Below are 15,005 nucleotides of genomic sequence, written 5' to 3' on the forward strand. Positions count from 1 at the left end.
CGGCAGGACGGATCCGACAGGCTGTTCACCCTGTCGAATCCATCCTGTCGCTATTTCGCCGTGCCGCCGCTCCGTCCCCATTGACTATAATGGGGACGGGGGCGGAGCTCCGGCGCAGCACGGTGACAGGCCGCCGGACTAAAAGTACTGCATGTCCGACTTTTTAGTCCGACGGCCTCTCACCGCGAACTGCCGTGCTGCGCCGGAGCTCCGCCCCCAGCCCTGCCCCCATTATAGTCAACGGGGATGGAGTGGCAGGCCGGCGGCACGGCGAAATAGCAGCAGTACGGATCCGACAGGGTATACAGCCTGTCGGATCCGTCCTGCCGCTAGTGTGAAAGTACCCTTACATGTGCGCTTGGCAGCTGAAGGCATCTGTGTTGGTCCCATGTTCATATGTGCCCGCATTGCTGAGAATTCTTTTTATATATGCAAATGAGCCTCTAGGAGCAACGGGGGTGTTGTCATTACACCTAGAAGCTCCACTTTCTCTACAACTTCCACGCCCTCTCCACTTTGATTGACAAGGCCAGGTGTGATGACCGTTTCACTGCCTGGCCCTGTCAATCAAAGTGCAGAGGGCTCAGCAGTTGCAGAGAGAGCTGAGCCTCTAGGTATAATGGCAACCCTCTATTTCTCCTAGAGGATCATTTGCATATATTAAAACAGCACTTTTCTCAGCACATGAGACCAACACATATGACCATCAGCTGCCAAGCGCACATGTAACAGGTCAGCCAGTGTCATAGGTACAAATCTGCTGACAGATGCCCTTTATGTCTATGTAGGGGATCTGGAGCTCTGTATACACATTCCCTTTAAGAGCAACAACCTTGGCAACCAATTAGTAAAGCCATTATTGATCTGTATATCCTATAATACAATGAAATGCATCCCGTCACCTGCGCGCAGTCTGAGTATAGTGTGTACGATTGATGCGACTCACCTTATAAATGGGGCAGATGGCACACTGATATCAGCTGGTTGGACAACCACTTACCACCATGGATAACACACAAAGCCACCCCACAGGTTGATAGAATCTGTTTTATTATTAATATTATCATTATTTAACAGATAAACTAAAAGAAGCCAACATTATCATTCCACCCCAACAAGGGGCGAGCACCCAGCGTTCCTCCTGAGGAGGGAGAGGGGAAGAGCAGATGTCCACGGCCGTTGGTGACACGGGAGCCTTGATTCATTCCAGAGCGGGGGACTGCAGGTAGCCTCTTCTACGCTCTGACAGCCCAGCCCACTGTATTCTCGCCCCACTTAGGTGCCTCTAACATTCCTCCAAAGCCACGGTAAAATAAAATTAGAAAAAAAAAAAGCAAATATTTTCTCTCAATAGGATAATAGACTTAAGCCAAAAATGGCAGTGCCGCCCATAAAAAGACAGGAGGAGAAGAAAAGGAGGTAAAGTAGAGAGTAAAGAAGGAAATCATAGAAGAAGGAAAAAAAAAAAAAAAGGGAAAAAAAAAAAAAAAAAAGAAACCTCAAGACAAATAAAAATAAGGTGATACTTGGTGCAACATCCTGCTAAAGATAAGAGCGAGGTCTGCTCCCCTTCAGGCTGGGGTAGTACAGGCATGGTTCTCCCCTACTCCAAAACCGGCAGCGCAGTTCCTAGAACCCCATTTCCCCTGTGCTTTGAGCTGGTAGGTCAGCCAGCTCTTTATAGGGGTCAGGGCACGCTGGGAGGGGGACAGTGGAAGGAGAGGAAGAGGGGCATTTAGGGGAAGGGGTGCGGAGGACGACTCATCTCTCCTTTACATGGTTCTGTGCCCCTCCGGCCTCCCTGCTGTCCTCCGTGAAGAGCATCTCAGACAGGTCGTCCAGAATGGCGGTCTCCTTGGTGTCCAGTAGATTAAACTCCCGAATAAAGAGGAGGAAGTGACTAAAGAGAGTGTTTAAGTGTCCGTGCAGTTCCAAAGCGACAATCTCCTTGAAATGGGCCGAGTAAATATGAGCAATTACATGGAATAGATATCTGCAGATCTTCTTTACCAAGGACTCGAAGGAGCTGGGGAATTCCCTGCCTGTTCAAAGAATATAAGAAATACGTCAATAGCCGATTCTAGAAGGAGTACAGAACAGATGCACATGTCAGGATCCCAGTACATATCGCCCACATCCATCCATATCTCATCCACGCTACACTGCTTGGAGTTTATGGATATCGAAGAAGTATCAGAGGTACATCAATAAAGACTGTTCATTTGTGTAGTCAGCTTCCCCCAGGGTCTGTGTATGCAATGGTCTGTTCCACAACACTGACATCATCTCTGACTGCATGTCTGTGGAAGACACCACTGCACGCCGATAATGGAGGGTTTCTGACTACACAAGATTTTTGGGGTTTCCAGGATGGGACGCAATACAAAGTGAAGGAGAGTAGACCGCACATGTGCCGAAGGAATTTCTGTCAGCCCCATAGAAGGGAATGGAGCGGTGGCAGCGCTTGCGCAGTCCGCATCCCATTCATGTCTATAGAACTTCGGAAAATACCCAAACACACTGATCGGTTATTTTCAGCACTCCCATAGGCATGTGCGGTCCACTTTCCTTCACTTTGTGGGCTCCATTCTAAAGATAGGTGGGAATCACACTTATCAGACATTGGTGGCATATCCTAGCGATACGCCACCAACGTTTGAGATGACACAACCCCTGTAATGGATTTCATTGTTCTTCCTACGATCCATGTGCCTTTGCTTTCATTAACTGGTTATGGCTTAAAGCGGTATTCCCCATCCACAGGATCCCCGTTCTTGACACGGGTAGAGGTCCGAGACAGAGAACCCCATCTGTCAATTATGACATGTCCTATAGAGCGGTCATAAATTCCTGAGTAAGGAACCCCTGGGGAATGTGCAGCTAATATGCATTATACAGAGTTAGGCCTCATGCACACGGCCGTGTTCCGCAGCCGAGAGCGGTCCGTGGTAACACGGCCTGGATTCCTGTTGAGAGCAGGAGCGCACGGCGTCATTGGTTGCTATGACGTCATGCGCTTCATGCCGCCGCTGCACTACAGTAATACACTATACGAGTGTATTACGGTAGTGCAGCGGCGGCATGAAGCGCACGGCGTCATAGCAACCAATGACGCCGTGCACTCCTGCTCTCAACAGGAATCCAGGCCGTGTTACCACGGACCGCTCTCGGCCGCGGAACACGGCCGTGTGCATGAGGCCTTAAAACTGGTATAATCTACAGCAAAGACGACTGTTCACCATCTAAAAACAGAAGCAGGAAAGTTTTCACTCACCGTATTTAGTGGGGAAGACGTCCTCGTCTGTCACCAATTTCTGTACAGAACTCATGACAAAATCAATATATTGAGGAGCCGTGCACTTTATCTTCTTCCCCCGCTCGTCATACCAGTAGTACTGTCTGTAGCAGAACAGTGTAATATGTACCAGTTAGCAAGAGAGACATACAAAAGAGAACTGAGGGTGACCCGCAGCCCGCTGTATGAATCAGGTGCAGGTCCCCAAAAGCTACGTATCCTGTTCTATACCAAAGGGGGGCTGTAGGTTACAGGTTAGGCTCTGTCCACACCATATGTATATGTCAGGAGATCTCCAGGGCGTACAGCAGCATGTTGTCTACTGAAGCCAACTGTAAAATACATATAGAACCCAAACCCCAGTGTAGACATCAGCAGAGTCAAGGAGGTTTCTCAGTGATAAATATGGCAAGTGTCAGGCCAATTATAGGCTATGTATCCATAGGATGCATGCACCAGGGGCCTCGGAGGCACCTTGTAACGTCACAAGACCCCTGGGGATAAAAGCAGAACATGCTTAGTACACGGCAGAAAACTCACGTGTTGCAGGCAGCCATGGTCTGGCAGGTCTCCCCCGTGCAGAACTCTGAGATGGTACTGTACTGAAGGTTAATGTGGTTGAAGAATGTGGTAACTGAGGGAAACATAAGAATAATTGAGAATAAAGTCACGTCCTGTACTTTATATGCAGTGGATGTGAGGACCAGAATGACATTGATCCGGCACATGGGGCAGCTAATGATAATGTGACATGAGGGATCACAAAGCTCCTACAAGTGGTAGTTCACCCATTTCAAAGGCTTCCACCTTCTTAACTATGAACTGGAAATTTAGTTTGAGGCACATATCAGGTCCCTGACTACTGGGTGCTGGACACAGATTTAGGGGACACTGCCAGGACAGCCTGCTGGTGCTTTGTCCCGCTATCCACTATCACAGGCGCTGTCGATACTTTTAAATGGACTTCTAGGTCTTGCCTAAAGGAACATTACCAGATGTGCATCTCTACTGGACGATCTTGGATACATGTCTTATGTATAGCCATGGGTTCTCGGGGATTTACATATTGATGGCTAACCTCCGGCACTCCAGTTGTGGTAAAACTACGACTCCCAAGATGTACACTTCTTTGCCTGTTCTTAGAACTCCATAGAAAGGAATGGAGCATGCTGGGAGTCGTAGTTTCACCACAGCTGGAGTGCCGGAGGTTAGCCATCCTCAGGATAGGTCACAAATATGAGAGCGTCGGGTGGGCGCCGTGCATCAGAATGAAAAATAAAAAAAATCAGGGCAGGGACATCAGGTATGCGTCACATGCACAGCTATATACACCTAAGGTCTCTTCACGGATGAACCACTGACCATCTTGTCACAGAGGACATCACGGACATGTGAACGAGGCCTTATATATAGGGGCGCTCCAGACACTTACTATTGCTGGCCAGCCACTCGTTGAGGTCGATTTCTTGCGGTAATGTCACTAGTTGCTTGAATTCAAAGTCTGTGACGCGGACACGGGTGTATTCTGGTTCCAGGTACAACTTCTTCTCTTCTGAAACAGGCTTCTTACCATTGGGCTTAGTCTTAGATTTTCTGCATGAAACAAAGGAGAAAACGTTAACAAATCGTTATTCTACCTCATTAAAGGGGCGAATAGTCGGCAACTCCAGCAATCTCTGGCAGAAATCACAGCTTTTTTGGGGCCTCCTCCACAACACAACACAGCACCTCGGGCAGACAGAGGCTTGAGCTGCAAAAAAGAGTGACACCCAACATGGCCGCCTTTAACACACCCACAGTCACCCAGCTTTCCTACGCTCCTGTCTAGCTACATGGTAAAGATCTGGATTGTGTCCCTTAGGGGTCAGGGGGAAACTGGATGACAACTCCTCAAGGAGTTGCAATAGCCTCCATATTGGTTGTCACCCAGCTTTTCCAATGACATCACTTGGCTTTAGCAATCCCAATCTGCCTGCAGCAGCTAATGGGTCAAGCTTTCAATTGCAAATTGGTACCAACAGGGTTAAGAAGAGCGCGATCCCCTGCCAGCCCGGCTTTCCCATGCTCGTTCTCACGGAGGAGTCTTTGCCTTAAAAGGAATCCCAGAGCTGCCAGTGAATCCTCGAGACGGGGGCAGTGCCCAGGCATGTCGTACATACCAGAGCAAAGCACCCACAGGAAACAGACGGGCATGGCCTGACAACACACAGGGGGGAGGCAGGGTGGATGGCACAGACTGGCACAAGGAAGGTGCAACTTGACGAGTGCCACAACAGATAACAGGAGCAGAGCAGGAAGGAAGTGGTCAGACCGGACACCAGACTTCCTGCACGATGGAGACTGAAGAATAATGGCGTTCGGTACATTCAGGGATATGGGAGCTGTAGGAGGACTGGTGGATATTACTTGGACTACTACTACAGAGAACATTAGACCTGAACACGTATGTGTCTGTAATTGGTCCAACATCACTCCACCATAAGGTCACCTGGTCCACCCAAAGACAAGCTATGTGCCCCAAAATGCAAAGCTCTAGGTGTGAACACATTGTCTGTGATCGATGCCCGCCTGAGACGGCAGTAACGTCTTAGGACTCAAACCCAATGGGCAGCTCAAGGGTGTCAACGGCCCTACAATTCATCCTCCTGTCTGCAGGACTTCTCCCGTGCTGCACCCATTCTGTGGTTCCCACTGCCCAGGACCACTAAACGTGACCTGGTCACAGATATCTCCCTTACAACCTGTCTTCAACTACCCACCATGCAGCATACGGATGATACTGGCTGGTTATGGGTTCAAGCAGCTTCACTTATAATCTCCTTGCCAACACAAATGGCTGGTCGCCTAAATAAAATTAGCGCCCCATACCTTGTGTGCCTCTACTCTCTTTCCAATTAGATTGTAAGCTCTTATGGGCAGGGCCCTCGGAGGAGAGTGAGCCCGCCTGCCTGCCAGATTTAGCACAAAAAAACCTTCTTTGCTATATTCTGTGAAAAAAAAAAGACTGCAGAAGCTAAATCTTTGCTATGGTGCTAAATATCTACAAAAAAAATAAAAAATAAATAAAGTGTTGCAAAAAGTTTGTTTTAGCCAAAAATACATCAAAATCAATATAAAAAAAAAGTTCCAAAAAGGTATCCATAGCCTTTAACACTGCCATAAAGGCTCACAGCTTACTTCTTACATATCTCTTCATAGGTTTTCTTAATTTGCCGCTTTCCCCAAAAACGTGCCCCCATGGGACAGGTACAGAGGCATCGGCTGAGTTTGTTTAGTGGCAGCGTCTAGTGCGGGAAAACACTAACAAAGCCCACTTCATGTATTTGTAGCAAAGCTATGTCCCAAGCACAAACTATGGGGCTATGTGCGTATTCCTCATCCATGAAATAGACCCCCCCCAGGATCGGAAAAGGCACCGTATTAGGAAATGAAATAAAACTAAAGTAACGGAGACGTGCTTTATACAGTCCCAAAACAACTTAAAAATCTCTATGAACGTCACTATACACAAAACCTACATGTGAACCCACTCGAAGGGCTCATGCACACGACCATATGTATTTTGCAGTCAGCAAAAAACAGATCCGCCAACAATACGGATGACGTCCGTGTGCATTTCATAATTTGAGAACGGAACAGCTGGCCCCCGATAGAACAGTCCTATCCTTGTCCGTAATGCGGACAATAATAAGACATCCTATTTTTTTTGCGGACTGGAAATACGGAAACGGAATGCACACGGAGTAACTTCTGTTTTTTTTTGTGGACCCATTGAAATGAATAGTTCTGCATACGGTCAGCAAAAAAAAAACACGGAACGGACACGGAAAGAAAATACGTTCGTGTGCATGAGCCCTAACAAGGTTTAAGGGGTAGGCCCCTCTCAGACATCGCTAAGAGGTGAGACCCGCACCCATCTCTAAAACGGAGCCCGCAAAGTGAAGGAGAGCAGACTCCAGGAATTGAAGGGAAAAAAAGTTTAAAAAAAAATAACGCAATAAAATGGCACATACGGCCTTGACACTGGCATTTTTAAGAAAGGACATATCTATGGTACAAAAATGGCAGAAAAGGAGCAAAAAAAAAAGCGCCAAAGTATGCAAAGTAACGCAAGAGAAATGCCTTCAAATAAAACGCATGTTCATAATTCACAGCTAACGTCTGGAGGTGGAGTTTTGTTAGTTTCTTTTTCACAAAAAAACAGCTACAAAAGCCATGGAAATCAGCAAAAACGCAAATAAAGACAACTAGTCTTAAGGAATTTTAATGAATTTAAGGGATAATATGATATCTTAAGAAAGCGCCACCTCTTACAGGAAGGAATGAAAAAAACAACCAAAATCCCCGAGCCACAGTATAACTTTAGGAGTAATTACAGTACGTATAGGGGAAGTGCAACAAGGGCTGTACAAAGGCGTCAGGTGACGTCAGCGCCACCTAGAGGTCACACAAGCAACACACGTTGCAGGATTTCTGCCCTGAAAATACACAGTATGGCAATGCAGGTTGCCAGAAATCCAGCAGGACCACCACTCCCCCCCCTCCACCGGGGGGACAGGCACGGACAAAGAGCAGGAAGCTGACTAAACGCTGATGAAACAAAGGCGCCCTCCTCCACCCCCATTCACCTCTCTAGCGAGATCAATAGAATTAATGCTCCATTACCTTCCAGTAAAGGGAGCGTAGATGAGCAGGACAGACTAGTAATTCACAATATAGTGGGCTCAATCACAGGCCAGGTAAGTGGTCCTGACATGAAGCCACCTGGCCAGTTAACATCTTTCCACCACGTTTGGTGATGCTTAAGATGAATGGGAAGAAACCCCCCATCAGATATTGATGACCTATCCTGAGGAGCGAGGACAGGCCTTCAATATCAAAATCTCAGACAACCCTTGAAGTTTGAAGCTGGAGATGCCCTTTAAAGGGAATGTGTCAGCAGCAAATCAACTACTGTTCAAATTAAAGGGGTATTCCCATCTCGGACAGCGGGGGACATATCGCTAGGATGCCTCTAATGTCTGATAGGTGTGGGCCCCGCACCGATCTCTAAAAAGAAGTAGGCAAAGGGGTGGCCGGCAATGGTGGGTCTGACCAGCAACATTCCTTCCTATTGGTCCACTCAGCTATTTTCGGAATCCCCATCAAAATGTATGGGGCACCGCACTTGCGCGACTACTGCTTCCATTCACTCGGCTATTATCAGAGGCCCTATAGAAATGAATGGAGGGCAGCTGCGCATGCACGGTGCGCCCCTCCTTCACTTTGCCGGCTGGGTCTGAGAGCCGCTTCATGGGTCACAGACACAATAGATTGACTTCTTTGGGAGTTTTCTCGGCATGGCTTTGTGACCCGTGCAGAGGTCAGGAGGGAGCCGCTAAGCCGTGAGATCAGCTAGTGAATGGGTGGATCCTGTGATGATAATGAGATGACTGCTGAAAAGTTACCTGGATCGAACAGGAAAATTTTTATATATTTAGACCGTGTGAAAACTACACAAATATATATATATATATAGTGACATGGGAACTGAAAATAAAAATCACCAAATAATCTAAACAAATATGATTAACATAAAAATGTGATTTAAACAATGGGTCATTTTAGTCTTGAGCAGGATGCCCAACCTGCTGCCCTCCAGCTGTTGTAAAACTACAACTCCCACCATGCCCTGCTGTAGGCTGATAGCTGTCCGGGCATGCTGAAAGTTGTAGTTTTGCAACAGCTGGAGGGCCACAGGTTGGGCATCCCTGCTATAGAAGGTAAACCCTGTAAATTAAGCATGACAGGGTGCGTAGCTGACAAGTTAGGTGGAGGGGATTACCCACATGTACCAATCATATTCCATTCCCAAATCTGCTCCGCTGTTCCTGGGGCAGACGTGTCCTGAAGAAGGGTGCACGGAATCAAGCAACAGCATGCAAACTGATGCGCCAGCCATGCCAACTATCTGATGTGTGGTTTAAGCAGATGCCAACCTAATGACGTAACTGTAGAAAATATCTGTTGTTTACAGAAGGCGCACTTATACAGGAATTGTGCCTATAGCATGGTCACGTGGCACAGCAGACACGGGAGGGGAGCGGCCACGCCAACGGGGGGGAGGAGGGAGGGGGTTAGGGGCTGGGTTATTTTTTGTTCTCATTTACAGAGTCGTCCTGCCAACCCAGAGTGCCAGACTTACCACCTGACCCCAACCGCTCATAATGTACCAAAGCAAAGTGCTGGGCCGAGTGTGCCGGGGTATAATGGAAGAGGAGCCTGAAGCATAAGTAGTAAGCATGTTAACGGGGTCTGCTCGGGTAATATTTGCAAAAAAACACATTCTCAAGGAAAAAGGGCGCTGTGGACGTCACCACAGGAGGCAGAAGACTATGGACGTAGGCAGCACAATTCCATAGCTCAGCTTTAGGATGCATTAGCACAACAGTAACTGTTTTGCGGGGCGCAAATTGCAGATCCGCAGAACTCCGGTGCCGGCCGTGTGTGTTCCGCATTTTGCGGATCGCACATGGCCATCGTTCTATAGTAAATGCCTATTCTTGTCCGCGATGGCGGACAAGAATAGGACATGCTCTATATCTTTTGCGGGGCCGCAGAACAGAACAACGGACGTGGACAGCGCACGGTGTGCTGTCCGCATCTTATGGGGCCCCATTGAAAAATTGCAGAACGGATGTGGACCCAGAATTACAATTGCGTGACCGCGCCCTTAATCTGGGCATTAATCAGCTTGGAAGTCAGACTGACCACATAGGATGGCACTCAGCTGCTATGTCAAACTGAATAAGATGTTAATAAAAAGCTTTTGCAAAAATGTTTTTCAGGCCAAAATACATGTAAATCAATCATTAAAGGGCATCTGTCAGCAGTTTTGTCCCTATGACACTGTCTGACCTGTTACATGTGCGCTTGGCAGCTGAAGACATCTGTGTTGGTCCCATGTTCATATGTGCCCGCATTGCTGAGAAAAATAATGTTTTATTATATGCAAATGAGTCTCTAGGAGCAACGGGGGCGTTGCCGTTACACCTAGAAGCTCTGCTCCTCCCTCTGCACTATGATTGACAGGGCCAGGGATGACTTTTTAACCGTCTGAATAAAAAAATAAAAATAAAAAAGGTCTTGGAAAACCATTTTCCTTAGTATAGATTGATTTCCCTCCAGTACGCCTTTATGAAGACCATAGAAGTCCCATCGCCCTGGTTGTCCGGCCATATCGCAGCTTGTATTCAGCGCTCCGCACCCTATGGGCAGCTCCACGTTCTTACACTACCCATCCTGGCACCGTCCTCTACCTGCAGCTTCACACAGGCTCCTTTATACAGGGTCAGGATGTGCCTCTTCCCTTCGCACACAAGTCTAGGCTTGTTCTGCGCACACATTTGGCAGGACAGGAGGATCCATGAAGTCGGTGCTCTGCACAATGCTCCCTGCCCCATCTCTGCCATCTTCGGGGGCGCAGGTACCTTACCCTTACAACCACAAAGATGGCCTCGGATGATGAGCCCCCTGATGAGAGGGGTTCTCTTTCTGGACTTGTACCCTACAGGGCGCGCTGCGGACCTGCTGAATAACCTACCTGCAAAAACTCATCTGCTGCAGCAAAGCACCAAATTTAGTTAGATACCACACCCAGAGCACATCCCCCAATATGCTTGTCCCGGCACCCCTATGCCACATCGGGGCCACTAAACAGAAGAATGAGGGACTAACGGTGGCCGTAAGTCTTAGACAGCTGTGGCTGAACACATCATTCCTGGCCTCGCTGAGCATGCACGTGTCCACAATAGGGAGAGGGGAATAAGCCGAAGTCAGACACCTCTGGCGACCGCTTACCTCCCATGACGAGAAAGGATAGGACATGTTGAAACCAACATGCCTGAGCCTCCTTTACTTACACCTCAAGGAGAGGCAGGGAAGCTTTACACACATTAGATGGGCGGCTGGCCCAGCCAAAATGGTCAGGTTTGGCTAATGTTCACATAATGTGTATGGCCAGTGTAAGTGGGTTTTCTGGGAGTCCTATATTGCGGACCTGTCCTCAGGATACTGAACAGTGAGCGTCTGACAACTGGCCAGAAGAGCTTTGGCGCCACTGAGCCAATACATTTTAATGCCGTACGGGAACCGCATTAAAAGTGAACGAATCCACTTCGGATCTATGATATCCTCAACCACATGAGAGCAGCACCGGATTTACTCCAGGAGCCGGGCCGTCAACGTGCCCAGAAATGTGGCAATTCTATAGCGGACCCCTAAAAATTCAGGTTAACTGCCACTAAAATGGGCCATTAGAAAACCTAGCCGCCCCCACCCAGAAACAGCTCCACCCTTGTCCTATGTCTGGTAATGCAGCTCTACGCCATTCACTTAAAAAGGGGCCAGGAGCGCTGTTTGGAAGCAGGAGCGCTGTTTGGAACCCCTTTGACGACTGCATTTACGGTAATTTTGTCCGCTGGAACGACCATGTACACACTTATCTAAGTCAATCACAGGGAATAACGGTGACACTGATGAGCAGGACCTTTAACCGACCCAGGTTGCCATATTATAGGTGCACTGAAATAGAGATAAGTGCGCAAAATAGAGATGGCGTCCGCGTTGGATGCTTTTGCGTACCCTTTGACTTTAAAGGGTCCATCGTCTGCATTTGCAGCCAAGAATAGGACATATTCTATCTTTTGCGAAACGGAAATACCAGTGCGTAAGTCACATCCTGCAAAAGATAAAAGACGTCCTATTCTTGGCCGCAAATGCAGACCACAGACCCATTGAAGTCAATGGGTCCCGACAAAAAAAAAACAAAAAAAAAAAACAAACACATGAAACACAGACGTCCTCTATATTTTGCAGACCATAAACTACATACGGTCGTGTGAATGATGATTAGACACATTTCTGGAGACCCGACAGTAAGAACACCCCATACATTTCACCATGTGTAACAGAAGGAGCGGTAAAAGTCTAGGCGCACTGCTGACATGGCTCCAGTACGTCTACACATAGCGGATTCGCTGGAGAAAGATCTGCAGTGCCGTAGAAAACCATCAGCAGTGTGGATTTTAAAGGGGTGGCCCATCTAGCTAGGATATACCGTCAGATAGGTGCGGGTCCCACCTCTGGGACTCATTCCTATTCCTTGAACGGGGCTCCCCAAAGTGAACAGAAAGTAGGTGCGTGTGCGTGGCGACTCTCGGTTCACCGCCATTAGAGTCCAAAAAACTGTGCTGGTTCGGCTATTTCCAGAAGTCCCATAGCAGTGAATGGAGAGGTGGCCGCGCTTGCGCAGTACGCTCTGTATTCACCGCTATGGGACTTACGAGCACACTCAACTGTTGTCGGAACTCCCATAGTGAAGAATGCACAGAGCGTCGCTCATAGGTGAAAGCGGCACCCATCAAACACTGAGCAATACGCCATCGATGTCCCGGTCGGGAAGACTCTGCGGCGCGTCAATTCTTTCTGCAGATTTTGCAATGCACAGGGTGAAATCTCTGGCAAATCTGCCCTAAAGTCCCTATATAAACAGGCAGATTCTGCCAGGGCTTTCGCGCTAATTTGTCCATACTCTACAACCTAGGTCAGGGATCAGCAACCTCTAAAAACTACAACTCCAAGAATCCTCCTTTCACTTCTATGGGAGTTACAAGAAACACCCAAATAAGCGTGCATGCTGGGAGTTGTAGTTTCACAGCGGCTGGATTGCTGAAGGCTGCTGATCCCCGACCTACCCCGGGGGAGACACCATACTCATGAGCACCGTGAACGATGATCCCCCTGGGATACTTTCACATCATTTGAGTAGGGGGCACCTTACCTGGATGACGATAACAAGGTGATGCCACCGCTGCGAGTCAAAGGGAGTGCCCACTGGGGGATGGTGTGGTGGCTAGCCTATCAGTTTGCGCTCTTGAGGGGTTCTGGCCATAGGCACGGAGGGGGATCCCAGGAGCACACAATGCAGGGAAATCATTTTGCTGGTTTCTCAAATCTAAGGCCGCATTTCATACCTCTGCGTTTGCTGTAGTACTGTTTTGAGATCCGTCACAGGGATCTAAAAAACCGCAGCAAAACGCTCCAGTCCGTCGCCCCCCCCCCGCCCGCGCCATTCATTTTCAATTGGGGATCAAAATCTGAACGATCGTTCTCCCTATAGCCGCACACGATAAACACTGGCGATTACTGAGCAAGACTGATCCGCTTGAAAACACGAATGTAAGTCAATGGTTGCCGATCTGTTTTTTTTCCGAACACGAGAAAGAACGGATCCGGCGTCCATCGACTTACAATGGTTTTAAGTACCGGATCGCCTTGTCCATGTTGGAGATCGTACAACAGGATCCGTTCTGAGCGGACGCAGACTGTTGTATTATGGAACGGATGCATTTGGGCTGATCCCCTGCCGGATACAGCAAAAAAACAGATGTGAAAGTAGCCTTAGCCAAATTCAGAAGACGACCTAAGCCAGAAAAAACGTCTCCTAGGTAGGAACAGACGACTGTCTCATAAAATATTATATAACCACTATTGGGGGCCAGCTGTACGGCTCTAACCTGCCTGCCGACCAATTCCAGGAAACCTGGAAATGATGCAAGAGCTAGAACTTCTCCGCGTACCGGACATCTCCGTGCAAGATGCAAGACAGACAAAATGTAAAAGGGTAGAGAAAACTGCACGCTCGGGACGGAAACGGTTAACCCTCGCCCCGTCTGTGAATACACAGAATTCTTCACAGGACGGTGCAACTAAACCCAGAGCGCGCCCGCTCACCTTTACCGTTACACTCTGCCAACCGCCTGCAAGGACCATCTTGCAAGTAAACCCAGATTTGGTTTGCCAGCCACGAGGAGGGTCCTGACTCTGCAGACAGGCGGTGATCGGGGTCCCCCAGCATTCTCACCTAAGAGGGTTCCCCCTCTACCTTAGGACAGACTGCACAGTGGCGGGACCTGCTCCAAAACTTCCAAGTACATACGGCAAAAAAAAAAAAGGGGGGGGGGGGACCATGCCCTCCCAGCCCTCCCCTCCAATGGTGGAGTGAGGAGGAGAAAGGGAGGGAGGCAAGGAGGAAAACAAACCGTCTGAAAGGTCTTATTCATAGAGAGGAGGAGAGCGCTCACACCCAAGACCCCCTCCTTAACACTACTGCAAAAAGTTTGGGAAGACGTCTATAATATTTGTTCGGGGGGGGGGGATCTGCTCCCTACTGTGTGGGCACACAAGGCAGTATAATAACAGGATGCACATGAAATCTCACTTATGCAAGAGGATTATGTAAAGGAAAGTGCTGGCTGCCGACCTGCAGGCACGAGGCGGCAGATCTGCAAGACACGAGCCCTAACAAGCGGCCGACTAGCCGGAGGCTGCAATCCCATCGATGTCCGGAGACCCGTCCGTCATGAGAAGGGAAGCTTTCCTAGATGGAAAACTGCACGGAAAACGCACAAGGCCACGGTCACACAGCGAAGTTTCTAGGTTTTATTGTTAGCCAAAAACTGGCAGGAAAAAATTTTTGGGCAAAAAACGGGAAAGAATTTACAGTATTGAGCCCCGCACTACAGAATTCTGGCTTTCAGGAGGTGCAGAATTGGGCGCATTTTTGGGTTTAGTTTGCAACATTTTACACCACTCCAGTTTGGAAAAGTGGATGTGTTCAGATAGATAGGGTTGATACTGCTGATTAAAATTGATAGTTGGTGAAAATCTG

At 48.4% G+C, this 15,005-nt stretch overlaps 1 protein-coding gene across 2 annotated transcripts in view; it reads right to left on the reverse strand.

The window, feature by feature from the left end:
* Nucleotides 1-1,033: 1,033 nt before the first annotated feature.
* The window catches only part of MOB2 (MOB kinase activator 2), a 38,871-nt gene continuing 24,899 nt past the window's right edge, over nucleotides 1,034-15,005 (reverse strand). The window contains exons 1-5 of one of the 2 annotated variants that reach the window (XM_040410706.1): nucleotides 5,315-5,397; nucleotides 4,728-4,888; nucleotides 3,836-3,929; nucleotides 3,275-3,399; nucleotides 1,034-2,042 (exon numbers count right to left, since the gene is read on the reverse strand). In XM_040410706.1, coding sequence (XP_040266640.1) covers nucleotides 1,762-2,042; nucleotides 3,275-3,399; nucleotides 3,836-3,929; nucleotides 4,728-4,888; nucleotides 5,315-5,358 — 705 coding nt within the window. In that variant the 5' untranslated portion in view covers nucleotides 5,359-5,397 and the 3' untranslated portion in view covers nucleotides 1,034-1,761. Of the gene's footprint in view, nucleotides 2,043-3,274; nucleotides 3,400-3,835; nucleotides 3,930-4,727; nucleotides 4,889-5,314; nucleotides 5,398-15,005 lie in introns of those variants that run through there. The other variant, XM_040410707.1, reaches the window with a different exon arrangement.

Source organism: Bufo bufo, chromosome 10, assembly GCF_905171765.1.
Source record: "Bufo bufo chromosome 10, aBufBuf1.1, whole genome shotgun sequence".
Classification (NCBI taxonomy): domain Eukaryota; kingdom Metazoa; phylum Chordata; class Amphibia; order Anura; family Bufonidae; genus Bufo; species Bufo bufo.